This window comes from Castor canadensis, chromosome 2 (assembly GCF_047511655.1).
Source record: "Castor canadensis chromosome 2, mCasCan1.hap1v2, whole genome shotgun sequence".
Taxonomy (NCBI): domain Eukaryota; kingdom Metazoa; phylum Chordata; class Mammalia; order Rodentia; family Castoridae; genus Castor; species Castor canadensis.
Window position 1 is genome coordinate 156,503,380 of NC_133387.1, and position 25,677 is coordinate 156,529,056.

The window sequence follows — 25,677 nt, forward strand, 5'->3', positions numbered from 1 at the left end:
TAAGAGATGTTCCACCTCAAAATTCTGTGAGAATTTCTGATTTTGCTGTAGCATTCACCACCAGGAAATGAGTAGTAGTCTGTCCCTCAGCTAATGAGGGAGGCTAGCTGATCCCAGCACCTTCCTCTTCAGGGAGCTGTTTTGCTTTCCAGCCTTCACAGAAACCCAAATTGAGGGGCTAAAAGTGCTCTTTGTAGCTTTCATGGGCTTGTGTTGTTGTTGCTTGTCTTTGTTTTTACCAACTATAACAGGGCTATGTGCCTCGTTGTGAACAGAAAAAGAGATTTCTTGAGGCTTTGTTCCTTAAGCCCATTCAAATCATCAAGTTTGGACAGAATGTGAATAAGTGCACCTTGATGTTTTGCTATATGAAATCTTTGCAATATAAAGACAAGACATTTTATATCTATCTATTAGATCACATATTTCCTTTATTGTTATCATGCTTTTGTTCATCTATGATTTATTAAATATCCAATACAAAGAATTTAGGGGTAAACCTCATTTTTTGCCTGTGTCCCTTTGAAAGTTCTGTTCAAAGTTCCTGTGTTAAATAGACCTGCTCATTTTCATTTTCGCATCTTATTTCACCTCTAGAAACAAAGCAAAGATAGATTTGGACTAGAAGGAGATGAGGAATCAACTATGTTAGAAGAATCAGTTTCCCCAAAAAAGTAAGTATCAGGAGTGCTGGGGAGCCGCCTTCTCCAGCAGTCAGCAGGCAGTCAAGTCTTGCTCCTCCAGGTGTGCCCCCCCCCCACCCCGCCCAGACTGGCAGTGTTGGTCTTGCAGGTGTGTTGTGTGGGCTAAGGATTGCAAGGAAACACACTGAGCAGGGGGTGAAACTTTAGAGACAGTGAGCCTTCCTGAATCCCATTTTGCATTTCTGGTTAGAACCCTATGAATTGAATTTTTATCATCAAAAAGCTGAAAAGTCTTCTGTTTTATTGTTTTATTCTGACCCTTTTGGGGGAGGTGTCCTAAGGTCTGGCCAATGGAGGAATGGACAGGTCACTGTCTATGAAGCGCTCACCATGTGCCATGATTGTTGTCTCTCAAGGGGAATGGGGTTCGAAACTTGGACTCTGGAGCCAGCCTGACTGAGCTCAGATATGGAGGTCTGTCTTTTGCTCTGTGGCCTTGAGTTCTCTTCCTACATGAGCCCATCTACAAAACAGGAATAATAGTACCACTTTGTAGATTTCATTTTGATGCTGGAGTTACTAATAAAGCACATAAAACAATGCCCGGCACATAGTATGTGATATTGTTAGGGTCATCATTATTATTTTAAATTCAAAACAATCTCAAGTCAGATTTATTAAAATTAAGGAACATCTAAGTGATACCAGTTAGGAAACCTGCACAGACACCTTTTTTATGTTAAATAGAATTTTACAATAACTGTTCTTGTCTACATTTCCCTGTGTGTGTCCAGCATGCTGTATCATTTGACTCTAACATCAAAAGATAGGCCAGGTGTTATCATCCCAATTCATGGATAAAGAAACCAGGTATCATGAAGTTAGCTGAGTTACACGCTTGTGGCAGAACCAGAATGCAGATTCAGATCTTGAAATGTTCCTCAAAGTATGCCAGAAAGTTCTAGCATATTCTAATATAATGAACTTACTTAGCCACAGAAGTTGTTTCTTTAACATTTCTGCCCTTTCCACCACTTTCTCAGAACTAGCTTCCTAACCCTGAAGGCACTTTCCATTTGTCCCCCATAAGTACACAAGATGGAATCAAAATGGATGAGGTACATTTCAAGTACTTTTTACCCTATGGCAAAGCACCTTAATTCTTGGAATTATAAATGCCCATTAGTTGGAAACTGTTAAGCCAGTGCTTCCTGATAGGTTGAGCTGTTCATTCTGGAGAACTCTGATGCACTTGCACTTCCCATAGGAGCAGCCTAGTAAGCAACTGAGCCTGCTTGCTAGGGCCTCCCCTGCCTGGGGCACAGAATCCTCCTCCACTGCTTTGGGCATTGCTGTGGGTTTGATCCAGGCACAGGAAAAATGTTCCAGGTGGTCTATCACCAGGCCTTCTAGCTCTTCCTGTATGGGTCTTTGACTGGCATCTCAGAGAACTGCTGACTTCCTCCTGGAGCCCACAGACCTACCCTCCAGAGGGTCTCCCCCTCCACAGACATTGATGTCTCTCTGTAGATAATCTGTTGCTCCTGATCCTAGCTTGGCTGTCAAGCCTTGCAGGGATGGTCTGTGATGGTTTGAGGCAGAAGCCCCTGCCTGCTAATACAGCAGCTCTCGCACCTGCCCCCTGTCACAGACACGCACAGGCACCCCAGACCCTCCCTGTGGGTTTCTCCACTGGGCTTCTGGAGCTCTGCCTTCTTACCTTCAGATGAGCAAAGTCCATTGTTCCTGCCACTCATTCTCAGGAATCATCAGGAAGTAAAAAGTGTATAAATCCTCCCACTCTCTAGTTGGAATCATTTGAAAAAGTTGCAGATGTCTCTCAAGGTTCTAGAAATAAACATCTTCCATAATCGGTAGACTTGAACCTGGAGGAGCAGTGCTAAGTTCTGGGAGAGTTTCTTTAAGTTTGTTTGCACATTGCTCCCTCCAGCTAGAAATAAATGACATCCATCTCTGGTGCCTAGACTGGAAACTGGCTTGTGTAGACATTTGCTGAATCTTTTCGTTTGGGTATGATTTACGAAATGATAGATCAGTGTGTCTGAAACCTTCCCTTAGAACTTCATTTTGGTTTCATTTGGGAAAAACTAAATGCAGGATACCATGAACCTATTTAGTGGGGGAAATCAAGACTAGATCTCTACCCACTGTTCCTGGCAGTGTTCAAATCAGGGTTCTTCTGCAGGACTCTTGCTGCTACTACTTCATTCTTAAGTTTCTGTCTGGATGTCCTTCTTTAAATTAGCCTTCCTGACATAAAGCAACAGACATCTGTCCCATCTGTATTATCTTACTGCCACATTCACACGGTGGCCACCTCTCACTGACCAGCCACCTTTACCTTTCTCTGCAGGTCCACCATCTTACAGCAGCAGTTCAACCGGACCGGAAAAGCAGAGCATGGTTCAGTAGCCCTGCCGGCAGTGATGCGCTCGGGCTCCAGTGGGCCTGAGACCTTCAACGTTGGCAGCATGCCCTCCCCGCAGCAGCAAGTCATGGTTGGACAGATGCACCGAGGCCACATGCCCCCACTGGTGAGGCTTCCCGTGTCCATCCCCTGCCTGTTGGTACGCTACCCCCAGTGTACATGGGAGCCTGTGCTGTGGGAGCTCTCTGGCCCCTGTCTGGCACACAGCACATGGAGCCCTGCATTCTTTCAATTGGATGGCAGTGATTACAACTATCGAGAATTAGACAGAGGTTTCCTCTGGCTGGAGAGGTAGGAACCTTCCAGCATGATTCATGCTGTCGGTACAGAACCCTGCTCCCCCGCCACAACAGCATCAAGCTGATTGGCCCAGACACTCTTGAGTAATCAGAATCACTAATGATCCTGATGGTTCACCCCCACGGTGCTAGGCTGTCTGACTCAGTGCCCCTCAGGCACATCTGAGGAATCCCTTGCTATTGGACAAGAACTTTTGAGAGCCCAAGAGTATCAATGCTCAGAAGAAATTTGACTAAAAAAGCAAATCAGTCAGATCAGTCAGTTTGGGTGGAACCCTGAAGTACTGATACAAGATGTTCTTATTCAACAACCATATGTTTTCTGTGCATGCACTCTTTTGTCCTCAGTACTCAAAGACCAGGTAGATCATCTTAGCTCCCTGCAAAGACTGTTGTCAGGGTTCTTGTTGGCTAATTAAGCTCTCTACACACTGATTATAATCCCTCTACTGCAGTCACTTTTGTTTTGTTCTCTATTAATATAATGCACTGTCTATTTCTGGCCCCAGGTTGAGACAGGAGCTAGGCGAGGTGCTGGTTGAGATGTGCCTTTGGACGCGCTCCACGTTCAGTTTTGTATGAAGCTTTGCACGTGTCACTGCTAACTGCCTTGTGTTCATCTGCCTTTGCAGACTTCAGCCCAGCAGGCCCTTATGGGGACCATCAACACGAGCATGCACGCCGTCCAGCAGGCCCAGGATGATCTCAGTGAGCTCGACTCACTGCCCCCTCTCGGCCAGGATATGGTAACTATTAATCAGTAGTTTTTATTCTGAGCCTCTGTTCTAGCAGAAAGTAAGGCTATACACTCCATCTAGATTCAGCTAAGTGAATGTCTGTTTTCTGCTAGGCAGTCAGGAAATGTATGTGTGTTCCAAGGTGTGGGGTCTGTGTCTCTTAGTTGCACTCACAGGAGAAGCGAATCATTGCTGCTGGCTCTTGGCAGTGCCACTGGGCTGAGAACTTGAACTCTAGAGTCAAGTGGTCTAGGTTCAGATCCCAGCTTCCCTACTCACCAGCTATGTAAATCTGGGCAGCTTCCTGTCTCTGAGCTTCTACTTTGCCATCTGTAAATAGGGCCATAAGAGATGTGGTTATCTAATTCTTAACTCAGCACCTAGTCTGTAGAAAGACCTCAATAAGCATTCACTGTTCTTATTTTTACTACTACTATTTTTTACTGCCCTTTTAACATGTGGAAGAATCCCTTGGAGGGCTTGTTAAAGCACACTGCAGGACCCTAGCCCCATTCTTTCTGACTCAGTAGGTCTGAGATGAGGCCTGGGAATGTGTATTTCCAACAAGTCCCCAGGTGATATTGCAGCTGCTGTCCTGGGAACCATGCCTTGTGATTACTGCGGTGTGATCGCACTGGAGCAGGGCAATCAACACGGAGCCATTCCTGTGGCTGCTGCTGCACAAAACCAACTAACTCCTCACCCCTTGGGTTGGAATTTGAAGGCTGCCAGCACTGGGAGAGGTGCTGAATCGTAGGCCTGCCAACCTACTGAGTCAGAGTCTGCTCATCAGCCAGGCTCCCAGCTGCTCCACATGTGCTCTGAAGTTTGAAAAGCACTGGATAGCATCCTTCCTTCCCAGCTTTGAGCTCAAGCCACATAAATCAGTGTCACGGAGGATAGGTTGTACACGTGTGTTTTTACTCTCCCAGGTGGTTCTAATGGGCAGCTGGGCTTGAAAACCACTGGATAGATTGCCATTACAGCCTCATGTTGTCCAGCCAGAACTGCTGCCCTCCAAGCTGCTTCTGAATGCTGTTTTCTGTCTATATTCTGCTGTGCCTAGAAATTCCTCTTGCTCCCAAGTACCTGAAATCGTTAAGCAGTTCACTCTGGGGAACTTCAGGGTAAAAGTAGATAGCAGAGTCCCATACCCAAGACATTTGTGAGAGCTTAAAAATATATGGATGTAGCTTTCCTGTTTCACCAGCTTTCAGAGAATTAGAATGTAATCACGTCTTATTAGTGAGAGACACATCCTCAACCTAGATTAATATTTTGGGGATGCAGATTAGTGTCATCATTAACGATATAATGATCATGTGTTAAGTTCTGAAATGCCAGAAAACATAGAATTTGCTATCTGTAGGTTCAAATAAAGTATAATAATGGTAAAGGTTTTATATATAACTGTTGGATTCCTACAGTAGAAGAAAAACACAACACCTGAGTATAATTTGCCTAAGGTCCTGTCTCCTGTTAGTGGTGAAGTCACATCCAGGACAGAGGTCTTGGCCTATCATCTCAGCCTACTAGGAGCAGTGGTACACTCACAGGAGCATGGCATTCATTGTCTGCAAGATGGTTCATGTCAACAGGAGATACTTCCTGGCTCATAGAGAACTCTTGTGAGCTTATTCACCCTAATTCCAAAACACCCTAAAAAGCAAGGTGAAAAAGTACCAATAAGTGCTAGTGCTGACATACAAAATTATTATGAGACATTGATTTTTCTGCTCTTTTTCCATTGAATTCACCTAGATAAAGCCATGTAGAATTTTTCCCTAAAAAATCTTAACAGTTAAAAAAAATTAATACAAGACTCGGGGAGAATTTATATGCCATTCAACATTTCTGGACGATTAAGAGGTCTATTGAGAATATTGTTTAAAATGACTCAAGGTGACTCAAGGGCCCATTCAGTACTGGCCCTGGAAGGATAGTGTAGCCAAAATGCTGGTCTCATTTTATGGCACGACTTCTCTAGTCTCCTGGGTAATTCTGTTCTGTGATTGTATCATGCTTTTGTCTGGCTCTGCAGGCGTCTAGGGTATGGGTTCAGAACAAAGTGGATGAATCCAAACACGAAATCCATTCTCAAGTAGATGCTATTACAGCTGGAACAGCTTCAGTCGTTAACCTCACGGCTGGTAAGTCTCTCAGCGATTTGTAGTGTATTGTGGTTTGGGGCCAAAAAAAAAATTATTCTTTGATTGAAACAACAGATTTTTATATTATGAGAGGATATTCTATTTTAGGCACATGGCCTGCTTTAGTCATTTTCTCCCAATGATCCAGGAGAAATATAAGGAACATCTCATCTTTTTTGTCAATATCATGCCTCATCATGAAAACAGCTCTCTTCACTGCTGGATGGACTTCAAATTCTGTTGGGGCCACTTTCTCCCTTCGGGAAGCTTACAGTCTGAAAAGGGTCTTGAATGAACAAATTCATTATCCGTGCCTTCGCCTGTCTTGCCCAGCAGTGATCTCTTCTGGCTTAGCATGGCTCCCGGCCTTGTGGCTTTCAAGTGAGAGCCAAGAAACAGCTTGGCTCCACTCTGCAGGGTACCACTGTTTCAGGAGCAGATGGATGTCCTGAACTGCTGATGGGGACTGATGAGGATAGACATGAGATGCTGAGGCTTTCTTTGCAATTTTCTAGGGGCCTTGCTCAGTATCTCAGTGACTGAGGATCTTATTGAAGTCCCTTGGAGACAAGGTGTGGTCCCTCTCACTGCTCCTGCCAGCGCTGTGTCTGGCTCCTACAGGATGGTGGGGGAGGAGCTCTTGCCATGTTGGGATTTGAAAATTCTCACCAGCATCACTTACTTCCTGCCAATTTAGGCCCTCTTCCATCACCCTCCTTTGATGGTGACAGTCCTTCTCTGTCCCAGGTGACCCCGCAGACACTGACTACACAGCCGTTGGGTGTGCAATCACCACTATTTCTTCCAACCTGACGGAGATGTCCAAGGGTGTGAAGCTTTTGGCAGCCCTCATGGATGACGAGGTGGGCAGTGGAGAGGACTTGCTCAGAGCTGCCAGGACCCTTGCAGGGGCAGTGTCTGACTTGCTGAAAGCAGTGCAACCTACTTCTGGAGAGGTGAGCTCCAAGGACAAGTAGTCACTTGGGTGCAAATGAAACAATTCTTTGGGAATTCCAAAGAATTCCTGAGCTCTGGCTTCCTGAGCTGTTGTCCATCCTCATGGGGCTGTCACTACCCAATAGTATTGAGAGTTGCTGAAATGGGAGCAGACACTATTGTTCCACCTTTTGAGGGTTTCAGTGTGTGAAACCCTCCCCACAAGGTACTTAATTTTATGCAACCCCAGGAACTTAACACACATGACTAGTACACATTTTTTTTTTTTTTTTTGGTGGTACGGAGGTTTGAATTCATGGCTTTGCACTAGGGAAATTGCTCTACCACTTGAGCCACACCCCCAACCCCTTTTGCTTTAGTTATTTTTTTAATAGGGTTTCATGTTTTCTCCCCCAGGCTGGCCTGGACCGCGATCCTCCTACCTATACCTCCTGTGTAGCTGGGATACAGGCATGTATCATCACACTTAGCTTTATTGAGTGAGATGGGGTCTCCCTAGATTTTTTTTTTTTTTTTTAATGGTACTGGGGTTTGGACTTGGGACTTTGTGCTTGTTAGGCAGGAGCTCTACCACTTGAACCATGCCTCAAGCCCTTTTTGCTGTGGTTGTTTTGGAGATAGGGTCTCACTTTGTGTCTGGGCCAGCCTGGGTCATCCTGTTTTACCCTTCCCACTGTCACTGGAATGACAGGTACATGCCACCAAACCAACTTTTTTTTTTTTTTTTTAACGAAATGGGATCTCACACACTTTTTTGCCTGTGCTGGCCTAGAACCATTATCCTCCCGATTTCAACCTCGAGCATAGCTTGGATGACAGGTCATGATAACTTTTTACCTGGGCTGGCCTCAGACTGCCATCCTCCCAACCTCCATCGTCACCCCTAGCTACTGGGATTACCAGTATGAGCCAATGATTAGTTCACGTTCAAAAGATTTACAGTTTCACCCTCATTTCCATGAACCACCTCCACACTGGTTGTTTGAGGTTCATTAGTTGAACATTTCACCCCCATCCACCTGTTGCTGCTTTGTTAGACTGGATGTTTCCTTGCACAGTTTCGCCAGGATATTTTTGTCTCCTATCTGGCAGACACCCCGAGATTGTCATGTATGTATCAGAGGAAGAATCCTGTGTGATTTCTCTTTTTGCTGCCATGTCTGATGACATGGTGGGAAAATGCATTTTCTCCCCAGCCAACATGTGTTCTTTGCTCACAGCCTCGACAGACCGTTTTGACTGCTGCTGGAAGCATTGGACAAGCCAGTGGGGATCTTCTGAGACAGATCGGAGAGAATGAGACTGATGAGCGATTCCAAGTAAGATAGATATTCACAGCCTCACAGTACCTGGCTCGGAGGCAATTTTTAATGGCATCACCTGTAAGCATGAAAACATATGCACACTCACATGTACACAGACAGTGTGGGTTTTCCTTTGTATTCAAGATGGTTCTATTTTCTGTGCCTTATCTAAAACCACAGATATGGTTGAGAAGTCTTTTTTGTGACCCTGATTTTTCAATACCAGGGAAATGTGCTGTTCGTCTTCTGGTGAACAGCTATAGCCACTGTTGGCAGCTGGCTTGATTCACTGCCCACATCATCAGAGTGCAACTCAGATGATCCCAGCTTGTCTACTCGTCTTCTTAAGTCTGCAGTGTTGCAAGTCATGCATAATCCATCCTAATTAGAATGAAGATGCCGTTTTCCAAATATGTCAAGTTCATTGTTTGGTAATTCTGCAGAATTTCACTGTAATTTTTTTCCCAAATTATTAAATTTTTAATGCAATATAACACCAGGGAGTTAAATTCTTATTTAGAAGAAATCTCATGAAATTTCAAATATATAAGAAAGAACAACACAAATATCACCAAATTCAGAAAAATTATTATTTTTATCAACTACCTGACACCCTAAATACTTTTTTTTCTTATATTTTTGGCTGCATTCTCTTTGACCACCTCTATACTTGGCAATGACTTTGTAATATTTTATAGAGATAGAACAAAAGCTTTTCCTCCTTCAGCTTTGTCTGGCATTACAGTTTCTTGCAAACTGTTGGTGGCAATTTTGCATGCCTTTTTCCTCTACAACTACCAAGTATTATCAGCACAAGATAGTCAAAGAGGCAAAGATGTGATCATATATGTGGTAAGAGATGAACCTTGCATCTTCATCTATAAAAATATTGTGTGTCCTTCCCTCTCCACATACTTGTGGTGATGAACATTCATATCATGGTAAATGTCAGGTCCCCATAATGGCTGCCTAGAAGCCATTTCTACACTGAGCTGGACAGGAGTCATTTCACTATAAACGGAACTGAGTGTAGGCTGCATAAAGACACCCCACTAAATCCAAGCACTTTGTGTCCCCATCCCAACCTCCCTTCCAGATGCCCACACTATCCTTGCACTGGTCTTATGTTTTGGGCTAGTACAGGTAATTCTTGGCAGGCAGGCACCTTCTTAGGAATTTGGCATGTGTTAGATTTGGTTGCTGGTTTAATAGTCTTAATTATCTTGATGTACTCAATTCACTTTCCTCAAAAATTCTACTATCCCCAGGATGATTGAGGAGAGAGTCATAAGATATCTTCTTCCTGAAGATATCTTATGCATCCCTGTCTTTTTTAAGCCTTTTCTTCTGCCACCCTTGCTTTGTATGTTTGTTTGTTTTTTTGTTTTTGGTACTGAGGCTTGAACTCAGGGCCTTCAACATTCCACCAGCCCTATTTTTGTGAAGGGTTTTTCAAGAGAGGGTCTCGCAGAATTATTTGCCCAGACTGACTTTGAACTGTAATCCTCCAGATATCTGCCTCCTGAATTGCTAGGATTACAGGCATGAGCCACTGGTGCCTGGCCTGCCACCCCTTTTACACATTGTTTTCATTGTGTTCAAATGCACATTCTGCTTTCTGATGTTTGTTTCTATTCAATATGCTAGGGAGGCAGGCTCAGGTTCAGAATGACTGGGTCGTTTCAATTAGTGTGAGGTCTCCAGGTATGGACCAGCGCAGTAAGGATATCCTCAGCCTCCTTCAGTCACATGAGCCCCTGGCTTACTCACGTTCCATTTCTTGTACTATTTTTCCACATCTTGACATCCTATCATGGACTTTTCTTGGGTTCTCAATGTACTGCATGTTCCCAGAGTTAACAAAGATTTATTTTACACAAGCTACATAATAGTGGTCTTGTTGAAAAGTTTGACAAAGGCCTTGTCAGCAACTATAGCTGTAGTATCAGTTCTTTTCCTAGCTGTATTTGTTTTGGACAAAATTAGTAGTAGGCACAGTATTTCTTTAAAGGACTCTAACAAAGCCCTGTAGAACAATCATGGTTCTACATAACAGCATCTTGGTCCTCATTTGAAAAGATAGATTCATATCAAGTAAAACTCTGTTAAAAACCTTTTGTAGCAATTTCTCACATTCAAGCTGTTTACACTGAACTTTGAGATAGATGTCCAAACTGTAACTTTGCCAGCTGCATTGGGAGCAGTTCCTGAAAGTTGTGTGACAGACAAGCACAATCCTTTTCCGAAGGCCTCGTCAACTTTCATTCCTACAGGACTTTTCCTTGGATACTCAGGGACCATCACAGACCTGTGAAACACTGGAGGAAACTGTTTGTTTAAAACCATTTGGGCTTTGTCCATTTTTATATCAGTTTAGTTGGTCTGTTCATGAGCTTTGGACCTGCCTGACTTGTACCTACTCTGTGCCCTGTGTAAAATGGTCCAGGCTGAACACTCTTTCCAATAGATTTGCTCATAAAATATCTCGTTATAAAGACTCTGTGGATGCCCTTTACATTTAGAATCAAAGTGCTTTTTATTATCTGATGAATTAATAGTCTTCTGACCACATTTCCTCTGGGGAAAAAGCCTTGACATGTTTGCTCAAAATAACAATGGCTCATATGTTTGGGAAGGCATTTCTAAATCAAATAAGCTGCTTTCAATATTAAAGAAGTAAATGAGATGCAACAGTGGTTATTCTTCAGATCAAACAGATGGGGGAAAAATCTGGTAGGTCAAGTCATAGATTCTCCATCCTGCAGGCAGAATGCCTTTTCACTGAGTTAAAGCCCCTTACATCTTCAGTCAGATCATCCCATCACTGGTTTATTTATGTAGATTCTCTTTCCTCTTTCCCTAGCCGTTTAGTCCCTATCTGAAAAGATACAGATGCTGAGGATAACTTTTGTTCTGAGCATTCCTGGGCTCTCCAGCTGTAGGTATTTGCGCCAGCTATTTGTGCATATCCAACGTTGCCCTCTGGAGGCAGAGACGTAGCTGACTCTTGGAGGATAACTCAGATTCTTGTGCAAACTAGAAATCCAAAAGATAAGTTTTTGGCTTACACTGGAGCATGAGGATTTGGGGACCATGGATTATAGCCTGCTTATAGCACATGGTGTTTTGGCATCTGAATGTATTTTCAGCTTCTTCTGATTCACTGCATCAAGCACATATTCAAGAGACAAGTGGGCAAGGCTCAGTGTTGAATAAGGATATAAATATGAATCCATTTTTAAAATAAAAACCCTTCCCTCAAATTAACCTATTTTATGTTTAAACCTATCTACTCAATATAGGAAGAGTCTGTGTTAGTAGGACACAAGTCTCTTAATTATTCTTAAAGATAAGTTGACATTTTTCAAAAAATAAATGAAAAAATATTTAAAATACTAAAGGAAAAGATGAAATGGAATTTTAATAAGATGTTTAGGTGGACCCCATAGCCTGTGAAGGGTGATTAGAAAGCAATGAATGGTCTTTGACCCCTTTCCCTAGGACGTCTTAATGAGTTTGGCCAAAGCTGTTGCCAATGCTGCCGCCATGTTGGTGCTAAAGGCAAAGAACGTCGCCCAAGTGGCTGAAGACACTGTCCTACAGAACCGGGTGATTGCTGCTGCCACTCAGTGCGCCCTTTCCACCTCCCAGCTTGTGGCATGTGCCAAGGTGAGTCAGCTGTCACCCCTCAGCCCTTCCTGCAGGGACAGAATTTATTAAAATTCTACATCTCAGGCACAGAGCTTGCTTCAGGTGTCTAGGTGACATGATAGAATTTTATTATAAACTGCCTAATTCTGAATTTATCATTTCTTTGCTCAAGTCCTTGGGCAGTTGTTCCTTTCCTCTCATCCATTTTTATATGCAAAATGTTGTGTCCCCCTTTGGACTTCTCAGTGCATCTTATTTATATGCACAGAATGCGTCCTTGCCTTGTGTGGTACAGCATTATAAGTAGACTCAGAAATAATCCACAGCTTCCTGGGGAGGCCTATCTGCACTGCAGTGTGCAAGCGAGGATGTGAACTGTTTTGGGGTGTGCACGCTCTCCCCAGCAAAATGCAAGTCATGCACCATTGTCCCTGTTTGCTGATAAGAAACTTAAGACATTAGGTGTTCACAGGATCTTGCAGCCATAGAAGCAGTAGGTGGCAGAACTGGGATAGTAACTAAACCCTTCCCCCATCCCCTCACCACACGTGTCTTCTTCTGAGAACATGGGACTTGATAACATCGCATGCTAAGTCAATCTGTGATCTGGTCGAGCCTGCCATTTTCTGTCTTTGGTAGGATTTGCAGCATCAATCCGAGGTGTCTCAGTGGTCTCCTTTCTGCTTCCTGTGGTCACCTTGCTGGGATCCACAGATAACTGACAGAATCACCCGATCCTTAAAGTATCTTATAGCAGGTGCCTCTTGAAAAAATAATGCTAGTCTTTTTAGGTAGTCATCTTTTCTCAGCCAAAAGACTTCCTTCAGAGATGCTAAGAGGTATCATGGATACATACTAGAATCTTCTCTCTAAGGAAGAAGTCAGTAGTAGGGACTCATACTGACTAATGAGGATGTAAATTAGTGGGACATGTAAAATCACAAAGACAAATATAATAATGAAGTCTGGGGTTTGGTTAATTCCCTAATGCTTTAAGAACGGAACTGAGGCCCAGGGCATGCAGGCACTTGAGGATCCAGCATCATGACAGCAGCCAAGCCCCACTTCTGTCTTGCTCCAGGTCGTGAGCCCCACCATCAGCTCCCCTGTGTGCCAGGAGCAGCTGATCGAGGCGGGGAAGCTCGTGGACCGCTCTGTGGAGAACTGTGTCCGCGCCTGCCAGGCGGCCACCAGTGACAGTGAACTCCTGAAGCAGGTCAGCGCAGCGGCCAGCGTGGTCAGCCAGGCCCTGCACGACCTCCTGCAGCATGTGCGGCAGTTCGCCAGCCGCGGCGAGCCCATCGGCCGTTATGACCAGGCCACAGACACCATCATGTGTGTCACCGAAAGCATCTTCAGCTCCATGGGTGACGCTGGTGAGTCCCTGGCTGTGGGGGGATGAATGGGTTTGGAATTCCCTCATGGTGATCATCCTCAGGAAGGCGAAGGTCACTGAAGTGACCAGTGAGAGCACATTCTTGTCAGCCTCAGTCCAAGAGTTCCCCACTGAGGCTCAGATAAAAATAAGGGAGTTGTAACATGCTTGTCCATAACCACAATTAGACTTGTACACAGTTAGCTGGGTTTTTTATTAGAATTGGGATTCACTGTAAGTCCCTTTTGTTCTAAGAATGCACCTGTTAGATACAATATGGTAAAGTCAGAGCAGCCACCGAAGGAAACCTTGACAAGGCTCGGAACAAAGACCTTTATCCTACCTACAGAATGCCCTGGGGAGGGTCACCTCATGCCACACAGGGTGACAGAGGAAAACCCAGGGTGGGCAGGAAGCAGAAGTAGGAGTTAGGGGAAAACCTAGACCATGGCCATCATTGGAGCTTCCTGGGACAAAACCAAGCAGCAGAACAGACTACTATGCTGTGATTTCAAAGTATATGCAGTAACTTTTTCAGTCTGTTTGCTAAAAGCAAATTGACCTACACTCAGCCTATCACTATGCCCAGAATCAGTCTAAACTCCCAGAATCAACCAGGTACCCATTTTAGGGATTTTTTTAAATAAATTTTATCACATATACTTAAAGTACACAGTATGTTATAAGGTACATATATTATAAAATGGTTGCTCTAGAAGGCAGAGTAACCTGTCATTTCATGCTACCCATTTTCCTTCCTCCTGTAGAAATAGCAGCTGAAACCTCATTTAGCAAAAATCCTGACCTTCCCACAGTTGTGTGTGAGAAAGGAACAGAGAGAGGGAGACCCTCATACCGTTTATATAAATAGAATTGTGTTATAAATACTATTTTGCACTTTTTTATGGAAGCATAGTATTCCATGTTGGAGGCATGGAATCCATCATTTATTTAAGCACTTATCTTAATTTTTTTTCAGACCCAGGGCCTCATACATGCAAGCACTCTACCACTAAGCTAAACCCCCTTAACCTTAACCAATATCCTTTTTTCTTTTTTACTAGCATATATTAATTGTACAAAACAATGGCTTTCATGATGACATTTTCATGCATGTATAAAATTTTCTTGTTTTTTTTTTTTTTTTGGTGGTACAGGGGTTTAGATAAAGGCCTTACACTTGCTAGACAGGCACTCTACCATTTGAACCAGTCTGCCAGCCCCTTTTGGGTTGGTATTTTTGAGATAGGATCTCACTTTATGTTCAGGCTGACATGGACCACAATCCTCCTATTTATGCTTCCCTGAGTAGCTGGGATGAACCACTACTCCCAGCCCCAGTTATCTTTTAATGAACATTTAGCTAGTTTCCAAGTTTATTTTGCTTTTTTTAAAAAAAATGATACTGTAATAAGAATTCTTGAAAAAATAGCTTTCTTTGGGAGTTATGTATGTGGGGTAACTTCCTGCTGATGGAATTGCTGAGCCAGTAGGAACATAACATTTTTTTACTTTAAACTTATGAAATTTCCTCTCCAAAAGAACTCATTGAAACCCTTCTAGTAGTTCCTAAGAGATCTGTTTTCCTACTCCAGTGCCCACACAGAGAAATCCTGATAATAGTCTTTTTTAAAGAAAATGACCTTGTGCCCTTCTATATCCTTCTTAAATGACTTAAACAAAATAGGAGTGCTCCGTAAAGTTGGAGTTTTTGTTGTTCTTCTGGTTTTTTTTTTTTTTTTTTTTTTTTTGGTTTTTCTTTAAACCTTTTATTTTTGAGTATTTCTAGGTTTACAAAAAGTCACAGAGGTAACAGAGTTCCACATGCCTTTCCCTTTCCCTTATGTCAAACAGCTTCCCTAACTCCTGTCATGTTTGTTAAAGCTAAGTGATAAGTAGAGGCATATTGCTGTTAATTAACTACAGACAGTATTTGGCAGAGTTTGGGAGGATTGGAGTTCAAGGCCAGCCTGGGCAAAGAGTTAATGAGACCCTCATCTCAACAAACAGGTGAGGCATGATGTGATATACTTGTGTTATCAGCTATGTAGGAAGTGTAGCTAGGAGGATCACAGACCAAGGCTGGTCTGGGCAAAAAGTGTAAGACCCTATCTAAAAAGCAACTAAAGTGAAAAAGGGCTGGGGTACTGCTCAAGTGGTAGAGCCAAGCACGAGAGGCTCTGAGTTCAAACCCCAGTACCACCCAATATAAATAAAATTAGAAGCTTTTTTCTTCCCTCTTAATATTACTGTGTTCCAGCGTTCTCAAAGGACCTTTGTCAGAGGAGTTAAGTCCTTGACATGGAGTAGTTTTATTAATATCTTCCACTTCCAAAAGGAAAATGAAATCTATTTCAGTAGACTCACACACACAGTAAGACCACACAATTGGTGAAACAAAATCCAAACCAGAGCCAAGAGGGAAAAGGTGAGAGAAGAAGACGTTGATAAGGAGCTCCGAGCCAAGGTGCATCTCAGCACCCAAGTAGGAACCTGGAGCCAGCGCTCCTCTCAGGAGAGCCAAATGGCACCAATACAGTGGATTGGGAGGGGACATAGCATGCATATCCAAAACCTAAAACTACATTTTCTCTGGGCACATTACTCAAAGAGTTGATGACAGGGACTTTTGTGTAGGCAGCTCTCAAGGGAGATAAACAATGTTTTCTAAATACGTATTTGCTAAAAGTAAACACTTGTAATTTTGTTCCCTGCCTTCTCTTTATGATGCTCCTCTTTGGCTACTTATTTCATAGTCAAAGGTTGAACTTGGATATGCCTGGGGAGTACCATCCTGGCAGCCACAGAGAATCTTAAACTCTGGGATTTGTGTGCATTGCTTAGAACCTGGGGGTTCTGTCCCTTCATCCTGCTTGCCAGAGGAGCAGAGCCAAGGCTGTGCCCACTTGTGAGGTTGTGCCTACTTTGGCAGGCAGACCAACAGCCTGTGTCCTCTGCCCTGTCCTCTAGGTGAGATGGTACGCCAGGCCCGGGTCCTAGCCCAGGCCACTTCTGATCTCGTCAATGCCATGAGGTCAGATGCAGAGGCAGAAATCGACATGGAGAATTCAAAGAAGCTCCTAGCAGCTGCAAAGCTCTTGGCCGACTCCACTGCTCGCATGGTGGAAGCTGCGAAGGTATTGCATTGGGTTGGTTGGTTTGAAAAGTGAACTCTGTGATGTGTGAGGATTGGAGAAACCTTCAAGATGGAGGGTGGTCAGCTCTGTGTGTGTGCGCATGCGTGTGTATGCGTTTCTGTTTGTTTAAGAGCTGTGTGGCTTTGCAACATTTACCCAGTTCAGGTGGCAGAGGAGGTTGTTGAACATGCAGAAAAAACTCTTCAGGGGAGAGCAGTGCTGCCGACTCTGCTGTAGACAGCTCTGCACCTGCTCCATGGGCAGTACCACTGGCTGCATTGCAAGTGGTGCTTTGTTAAAACAGTAGAGTTTCAACAGTGAATACTCCTGTGATTTTTCTTTCTGTAGCCTCCATGTTACCTTGCCCTCCATCTGACTTCTCAACTAACTTCCTTTCAAGATTTTGCAATGTTGAGTGTCTCCCCTTTCACTGTGCTTCAAATCCCAGCTACAGGCTAAGGATCCCTTATGCAAAACTCTCAGGACCAGAAGTGTTTCAGATCTCACAGCTTTCGTGGATTTTGGCGTATTCCATAGACTTTACTGATTGAGCACTCTAATCCAAAAATCCATGATCCAATTTCTGAGGATCCTGTTGGCTCTCAAAAAGTTTCAGATTTTTTGGATTTCAGATTATCAGTCTAGGGATGCTCAACTTGTATAAGGGTTAGAGTTGAAAGGTAGCATTATTCATTTTGACAGCTATGCAGTAGCATGGTGTTTCTAAAAGCCAGTGATTCTTAGCCAACAGTCTGTTTCAGACTCCCCATGAAACATATTAAAATGCACCTGCCTCAGGCCCACACCCTCAAAGATCCTGAGTCCTAAACTCCCCAGTGAGTCCATGTGAGTTCCACAGGGTGTCCTCATGCACACCTCTAGGTGAGAACTGTTTTAAAAGGACGAAGCCATATTTCTCTGTTTTATTATACATCTAGCTCACATTTCTCCTGGAATTGATGGAAAATGCAGATAAGTATAAAAACAAAAATAGCAGCCACCTTCAACTTCCTGCTCCCCAAATAACATCTATGCATATATGGATTCATGATACCTCTCTGCATCTTATCTCCCTGGCTCCAGTGGAGTGGTAGCCTGTCTTAACCAAATTTGTGAATTCACTTGAAATGCATTGGGACACAGGGCTGGAAACATGGCTCAAGTGGTAGAGTGCTTGTGTAGCATGAGGTCAAGTTCAAAACCAATACCACCAAATACATAATACACACACACACACACGTGTGTGTATACATACATGTCTATATATGTTGAGATTTGTGGAGGACCATGCCCACCTGAGAGACTGAGAGTCCATGAAAGCTCCAGGGAAGAGGAAAGGAGAGACCCAAGGAAGGGCATGGTCTGAACTCCTTCTTCTGTCTCTCTTGGTTCCAGTCAAGATCTGCTTTTAACCACTCCCTTTTAGGGGAAAAAAATGTACTAGGGTTTTGCATGGTGGCTAATTTTTTAAAGGTTTCACTAGTTTTTATTTCTTTTTTTACTCCCTTCTAACTCTAGGCAAAGCTATTTCAAACAAACTCATGTTTCAAAAAAAACTATTTGTTAGAATGAGAAGAGCCATAAGGAAAATTTAGGCAATCCCTTATTTTACACATGAGAAAAATTGAGACTCAAAAATGAAGCCAACACCACATACCTGAAATAAGCCAGGACCAGCATGCACACTTGTTTCTTGTGTGATTATTCATCAGGACAATTCTCTGAGTTTACCAAGTTAACCAAAATTGTTTCTTCTAAATACTTGTGATTTGGGATAATTTATTTCAGATGTGACCATGTGTTTTTATAAATTATTTGAACTTTTAGTTAAAAGTTGTCACTCGGTCTTCATAGTAATATTTCAGTATGCCAAATTTTGTGGAAAGCTAAAGAATGTTTGATGGGCAGAACTCCAAAGGATGCACTAATGTGCAGAAAAAATATATGTATTTCCTAAATCAGTAACTAAGATTTCAGGCCAAGCTTAGTCCCTCATTTCTAGTATATGCCCCTCATAACAGACATTGCAGTGGAAGGTCCATAGTGCCCTCATCCATGTGAAATGAGAGAGGATTGTTTACAGGTACACAGAATACAAAGTTAAGGCTGGTGTACACCTGAGACATCGAAGGAGGGGCTTACAACACACCTGATCACCAGGAAAAAAATGAAATGAGCTTCCTACACTTGCAAAAGAATGCAAAAGCAGCCCAATCTTTTCATACATGAAATGCAGAAATAAAATGTTTTCATTGCTCAAGATATAAAATCAGACTATTAAAAGTAGTTAAAATTAGAAAAGGAGATCCTACTCAAGAAGATTGCCAAAGCAGTTCTGTCTGGACATTGGGACTATTCCATCCAGTATGGATTGCTGTAACTTTTATAAGTAGTGGAAAGAAATGGCATATGGCAAATTAGTGAATTTGACCAATTGACTATTTGGAAAATTTAAATATTTCAAAAAACTGATTTTCAATAATTAGCATGCTTCTCTCTGCCTTCTTCCCTGTCTCACAGCAAATATTGTTGTCCTAAAGTGTTCATAGAAAGAAACCTGTTGATCTGTATACATCAACCACTGGTCACAAACATCCAGGCCTCATGAGAAAGATCTTGATTACTGTTTGCTCTATGTGGGAGAGGAAGGCTGGATGTGCTTTTTAAGTCTTTGTTTAATTATTGTGGAGCAAAAATGGTACCCCCTTCTGTATATTACCTTTAGCCTGAGATTCTCACACATTTAAATAAAATCCACATAGATTCTGAGGACAGGTTCAACTAAAGTGCCATGGTGCAAGGGCTGTGGGGCTGGACCAGGGAAGCTGGTAGTGGGGCTGTCTGGGCACCATGCCCTTTTTCTGCCAGGTTAAGGGGATCAGGTTTCTCTCTGTTAAGTTCAGCACCAGTTCTGCTCTGCTCTATCCTTCAACTCAAAATCTCCAGGGAAGTGACTTCTAAGTGTAGCCTTTCACAGCCTTTCCTTATAGTCACTTTTTGAAGGACAGTCCCCTATGGTCCTCTCCTCACTCCATTCCCGCCATCTCCTCCATGCTTGTCCTTGTGCTTTTACTGGACTCTTCACCTCTCACATTACCTGTGTCACCCAATGTTTTAGGAAAGATATGAAGATGTGTGCCAATACTGCATCCTTCATGTCAATTAAAATTAAATTCTCCCAGATTAATGGGGAGAGGAGAGATTTCTCTGTACATCTTCTTTGAATGAAGTTTTAATTTGACACATAATTGTACATATTGATGGAGTACAAAGTGATATTTCAGTGTATATGATGTGTACTGATCAAATTAGGGTCATTGGCACATCTGTCTCCTCAGACATTTACTGCTTCTTTGTGTTGTGAACATTCCAAATCCTTTTTGCTGTCTTTAAACATACAGTCAATTGCAACCATAGTTACCCTACTGTGTGATAGAACATCAGAAGTTGATCCAGTGCACTCTTGTCTGTACCTCTTAACCATCCTCATCCTCTGTCTGCTCCCCTCTACCCTTCTTAGCCTATGATAAAGACTGTTCTACCTCCTGCTTCCATGAGAACTACTTTTTAATATTTGACACAATAGTATTTCAACTCAGTTCAAGGTATTTTTAAAAAGTAAATGATGCTTCCACAACTGTCCATCCTAATGGAAGAAAATTACTGGGCCCTTTATCTTTTATTATATGTAAACATAAACTCCAAATGTATAAAATGTATTTTTTTAATTTTAATTTTAACTGATACATAAAAGGACAAAGTTGTGCATATTACTGGGTAATATGTGATATATTCATTTCTTGTAAGTCCTGGGCGTCTAACCACAAGGTGATTTGTATAGCTGACCAAGGCCCTGGCCTCCAGGGTTTAATTACTATCATTGGATACTGTTTAGCCATGTGGGTGTGAAAATCCCTTAATGGATATTTTTGGTTTATCATAAAGACACTGTTTGTTGCATTTGGCTTTCCATCCAGGCACTTTCTGTTACGAGGAAAAAGTAAAAGTAAAGTCATGTGTTCAGTGACTGTGGCATGCTACCCCCAGGCCACTTGAAATCTTTATCTTCACCTTCACAGGGGGCTGCAGCCAACCCAGAGAATGAAGACCAGCAGCAGAGGCTAAGAGAAGCAGCAGAAGGCCTTCGTGTCGCCACCAATGCTGCTGCTCAGAACGCCATTAAGAAAAAAATCGTCAACCGGCTGGAGGTCAGGAAAGAGACTGGCTTCTAGAATGCTCATTTTAGATCACCAAGAGTTATTTGAAAAAAATAGTTGAATCAACAAAATGATGCCCATAGAAAGAAAGCTAAATCAAGGCCAACAACCTTGTTAGGTGGTTTAGGTACTTTGGAGGAACTCCAAAGTTCCTCCACTGCACAATTTGAAACATTGCTGCAGTTTGTGGTCTCCAAAGGCTAAACTCCTTTCTGAGACTATATTCAGAAATTGAATGCAAGCTTTTTTTCAACAGGACCAGAGATTTTCTCCTTCTGGCCTTACAGGATGCTCATTCAGGAAGGACCATTCACTGAAAATGTTTACAGTTTACAGGAGCCACTCAGTTTTTCTGGGCTTCCCATAGAAAATAGGGACTTGGGAACTGTTAGTTAAGGAACATGCTTGTTGGAGAGGGATAGAGGGGAGTAAGAAGAAATATTGCTGTCATTTTTTTCAGAATATTTATTCTTTCAACAAAAGGTTTAAAAATAGTAAATAGGCTCCAACTGTTTAAGAATAAACATGTACTTTTACAACTGTGCACAGGAGACACTTACACTAAGATGCGGGGGTCTAGAGGCTGAGTTGCCTTCCTATTTGTGAGGAATTCCTCCATGTTCACTCTGTTGTGTTCTGGAAGAAAATGACCTCATTGCTCTTTTCCGGAAGGAGATGAGAGGGTGAACTCGATTATGTGTCCCAGGGGGATGGTCTCAGCATGTCTGAAACAAGGCCTTGGGCATGGTGAGAGGAAAAGAAGCAGGCACCTGCATTTGTGTTTGTCACAGAGAGCAGCCTGTACTTCCTGGGGGACATCTTTGTTCCCCTAGAATATTTCAACTCAGTGCTGCTTGTCAGTAATGCCATCTCAGTGTTGGAATTGTCCCTTGTCTTTTTAAGAAAGATAAGTGAAGGTCAGGAGTCAAGCTTTCAAGCAAGCCTGTTTTTATCACTCCATGGGGGGAGTGTGAACCCAACATAGACAACAGGGCCTGTTAAGTTGGGAGCCTGAGTAACATTTCGAAGCCACCCTGCCCCACCTGCAGTGGAAGTGACATCATGTGTGTACGCTGGCTTGTGCAGAGCTGACTGGCCTGTCTCACTTTCCCCTCTAGGTTGCAGCCAAGCAGGCTGCAGCCGCAGCCACACAGACCATTGCGGCCTCCCAGAACGCAGCTGTTTCCAACAAGAACCCTGCCGCCCAGCAGCAGCTGGTCCAGAGCTGCAAGGTAAAGTTCAGTCACACAGAGGCCAGGTCCCCTGTAGATGGCTCATAGAATTAGACTGCCACATGCCCTGGTAACTCGGTTATGACAGATCTTCCAAGTTCCTAATCCAGTTTGCTCCGACTCCATGTTCCAGGTGTAGCCACGTCTGGTTTTTGTCCATTAAGTGCGTGGCCTGCATTTGGAGGGGGGTTATTTTCTTTTTCTTCCAGCCTGTCTGCCCTTTGTCCATATTCTTTTCAAGGGATTGAATCAAAAAGAATCAATGAGGAGACCATTTTAGGGCTCTGAAATAGTAATGAAGCATTGACTTTTCAGAGCATCTCTCTTTTGGAGACAGCCTTCACCTTGTCTATATTCACTGGAGCAGGCTGATTTCCTGCCTTCTGGTAATGCCACCTCCAGGGCTGATTTCGTTCTGTTTGCCTTCTGTGACCTTGCTCTTTGGTACTTTCTATTGCTGCTTGTTTGTCTCTACTCTTCTGAGACCCAGACTTCGGTGCTGAGTTGAGGCCAATTTACTATACTCCGTTGCCTTCTCTTCGGGCCCAGGGAGTTAACTCTCCCAGGACACCTCTGAACAATGCCACACACAAAATCCACTTGGAGTACCATTGCTCAGACATGGCAGGATGTCTTGCTAGAGTGTCCTGAAGGTGTAACAGTGGGAATTCTGTGATGGACATGTTTGCATGTGGGCTGGGAGAACCAACCATCCTATCTCTCCTTCAAAATGCTCTGAAATAATGACTCAATGTGTGAGGGGTGTCACCACAGTACTTCTTAGGGAAGCACCTGGAGTTCTCTCTCCCTGATTCTGTGTTCTCTGAGGCCCCTGTTGAGAAGTGAAGATGCTTTAAGAAGAAGCCTTAAGGATGCCTTGGGGTCCTGAGCCCTGTGCTTGGGACCTCTGGAAGGAGAGGGACTTGGTGAGAGTGAAGCCCTTGCTTTGGGGAAGTTTCTTCCTATTCCAGCCTCTATTCAGCTGCCAGCAGGGGTGGGAAAATGGCCTTTCACCTCCTCGGGGAGCACATGCTACTTATGTCCAGGGTCAGGCCACAGAGTGAGCTTTCTCTCCCCCTCTTGCAAAGAGTACTGAAGATGCTAGGTTTCCGAGTGTCACTGCCAGGAAATGAGAAGTGCCATTTATCAGGCAAGTAGACCAACTTACTGGAACCAGAAACCCTGGACAGGGCCTGGAGAAACTTCCATGGAAGTATTTTTTAACACTTTCTGGAGTGGGTTCTTGGGGGAAAAAAAATGCACCAGCAGACAAGAAAGAAAGAAGTGTCCAGTACATTATTTCTCTTTCTTTCTTTCTTTCTTTCTTTCTTTCTTTCTTTCTTTCTTTTTTTCTCTTCCCTCCCTTCCTCCCTCCTTCCTTCCTTCCTTCTTTCATTTTTCCTTCTTTCTTTTTTTCTTCCTTTCTCTCTCTCTCTCTCTCTCTCTCTCTCTCTCATTCTTCCTCCCTCCCTTCCTGCCTCCCTCCTTCCTTACCTCCCTCCCTTCCTTCCTTTTCTATCTTGGCAGTACTGAGGATTGAACTCAGGGCCTCAAGTTTGCTAGACAAATGCTCTACCACTTGAACCACACCCCCCAATCCTTTTTACTTTTAGTTATTTTTCAGATAAGGACCTGTACTTTTGCCCAGGCCAGCCTCTGACCTTGATTCTCCTACCTCTACCTCCTGAGTAGTTGGGATAACAGGCATGAACCACCATGCTTAGCTCTATACAGGGCATCTAATCAGCAGCGAGAGCAGTGGTGCTGGGTTCTTCAAAGCCTGGTTCATCAGAGGAGAAGTAGGCACATAGGGGAAGGTGGAAAGCCAATCTTCTAAGGCACTGCAGGAGATGGTTACTATAGGCAATCCTGCCTTGCCCTGTGCTACTGCTCTCTCCTTTCCCGTGGGTTTTGGGTTTTCTGTTTTGAGAAATGATAAGCACTGCTTAGAACAGCAAACCAGAAGCCATGACCACATGAATCTGGTGCACGGAATGCATGCCTGCATCTAGGACTTAGCTGGTAGTGGAGTCTTTCTCTTACTTTCTTCATCATGGAACCACATAACCTCAGTTTTATCCACCTGTGAATGGTGTGGACTCTGTTTTTGCCTCTGCAGCCCTAGTGGCTAAGGTAGTGGGAGTTGCAACTGGGGAAATTCTTTGAAGGCTTCGTTATGGAGGATTGCCTTCTGCCTTACCCAGTGAAATCGTTGGGACCACAAGTTCTAGTGTGTGGGAGAAGAGGACCCAGAGAATGGGATTCAATGGGGGGTTTTTGTTGTTGTTTTTGTTTTCAGTTTTTTTTTTTTTTTCTTGGTTGGGGGCGCGGGGAGGAACCTGCTCAGGTGAGCATACTGGGTAAATCCAAGGTCTGAGACTTGTGTCCTCTGAAAGTGGATACCACATCCACAAGTCTGACCTCTGTTGGTCATTCCACCATCTTGCTGTGCTCACTTCCTGTCTCCTTGCTTCCTGTAGGCAGTGGCTGATCACATCCCTCAGCTGGTGCAGGGTGTGCGAGGGAGCCAAGCTCAAGCCGAAGACCTCAGTGCCCAGCTGGCTCTCATCATCTCCAGCCAGAACTTCCTCCAGGTAACACAGACATGGTCACCTGGTCTTAACTTAGTGCCCCTGTCTAGTGGGGCTGCCCTCTTCTTAAGGAGAAGATGTGCAAGTCCCAGGGCCTTAGCTACATCTTTGCATAAGCAGGCTTGAAGGCCTCTTTACACGTCCAGTCTCAGGAGAGAGAGGTTCCGCTTGGCAAAGCAAGATGCTCACATTCAGGGAAATTGCTCCAGGGAGATGGACCATCCATTCTTCTCCTGGAAGATAGAAAGCATACTAAATTGCAAGTTGTGGTGAACAGCTGAGGACCAAGTGTGGCTTTGACTTCCTTAGTTCCTAAAGTGCTTTAATGCTGTCATTCATCGACTGGGAAAACACAGGTAGCAGTCATGTCTTCTGCAAAGATGTAACTGGTCCTCACAGCCCTTTGTGGGGTGAAGGACAGATTTGTTTTAAGGAAAATTGAGTAAAGTAAGACTATTAAGTTGTGGAGAACACTTCTACATGCTTCTTATATTGCAATGTGTCTGCTTTGTCAGCGCTCTGTCTACTCGTGTCTATTAATGGGAACTGGGATGGGCCAGTGCAACTCCCCATCCCTTTCCGGTCAAACCCACGAACCCGTGATACATCCATTGGAATAAGTTTTCAAGTGCTGTCACCCCAATGTCCAGGATAAAACATGAAAGTTTGACCTATTTCCTTATGTTTTTGCTACACACAGAGACATATGTAAACATACATGTATAAGTCTATAATCTTTTGAATTGGAATTCATCATATGGAAACCCTTGGGGCTTTTCATGTAACACGTGCAGTTGTGTTTTGAATAATCTTCTATACTGTGGCTATACCCTGGTTGCATGCAGGTTTTTAATTTTTTTATCATCATAAGTAACCTGTAATATGACACCTCTTTATGTGCTCAAATCTCCGTCTTAACCTACTACTTTTAGGG

The 25,677-nt window shown here is 43.5% G+C and overlaps 1 protein-coding gene across 15 annotated transcripts in view; it reads left to right on the forward strand.

Annotated features, from left to right (window-relative positions):
- The window catches only part of Tln2 (talin 2), a 409,346-nt gene that overhangs the window by 265,242 nt on the left and 118,427 nt on the right, over positions 1-25,677 (forward strand). For 13 of the 15 annotated variants that reach the window (XM_074066109.1, XM_074066110.1, XM_074066111.1 and 10 more), the window contains 13 exons: positions 598-674; positions 3,019-3,199; positions 4,025-4,138; positions 6,171-6,279; positions 7,027-7,235; positions 7,633-7,686; positions 8,457-8,555; positions 12,042-12,209; positions 13,273-13,567; positions 16,537-16,703; positions 20,783-20,911; positions 22,039-22,152; positions 24,633-24,746. In XM_074066109.1, coding sequence (XP_073922210.1) covers positions 598-674; positions 3,019-3,199; positions 4,025-4,138; positions 6,171-6,279; positions 7,027-7,235; positions 7,633-7,686; positions 8,457-8,555; positions 12,042-12,209; positions 13,273-13,567; positions 16,537-16,703; positions 20,783-20,911; positions 22,039-22,152; positions 24,633-24,746 — 1,830 coding nt within the window. The remainder of the gene's footprint in view (positions 1-597; positions 675-3,018; positions 3,200-4,024; positions 4,139-6,170; positions 6,280-7,026; positions 7,236-7,632; positions 7,687-8,456; positions 8,556-12,041; positions 12,210-13,272; positions 13,568-16,536; positions 16,704-20,782; positions 20,912-22,038; positions 22,153-24,632; positions 24,747-25,677) is intronic. The other 2 variants (XM_074066118.1, XM_074066119.1) reach the window with 1 other exon arrangement.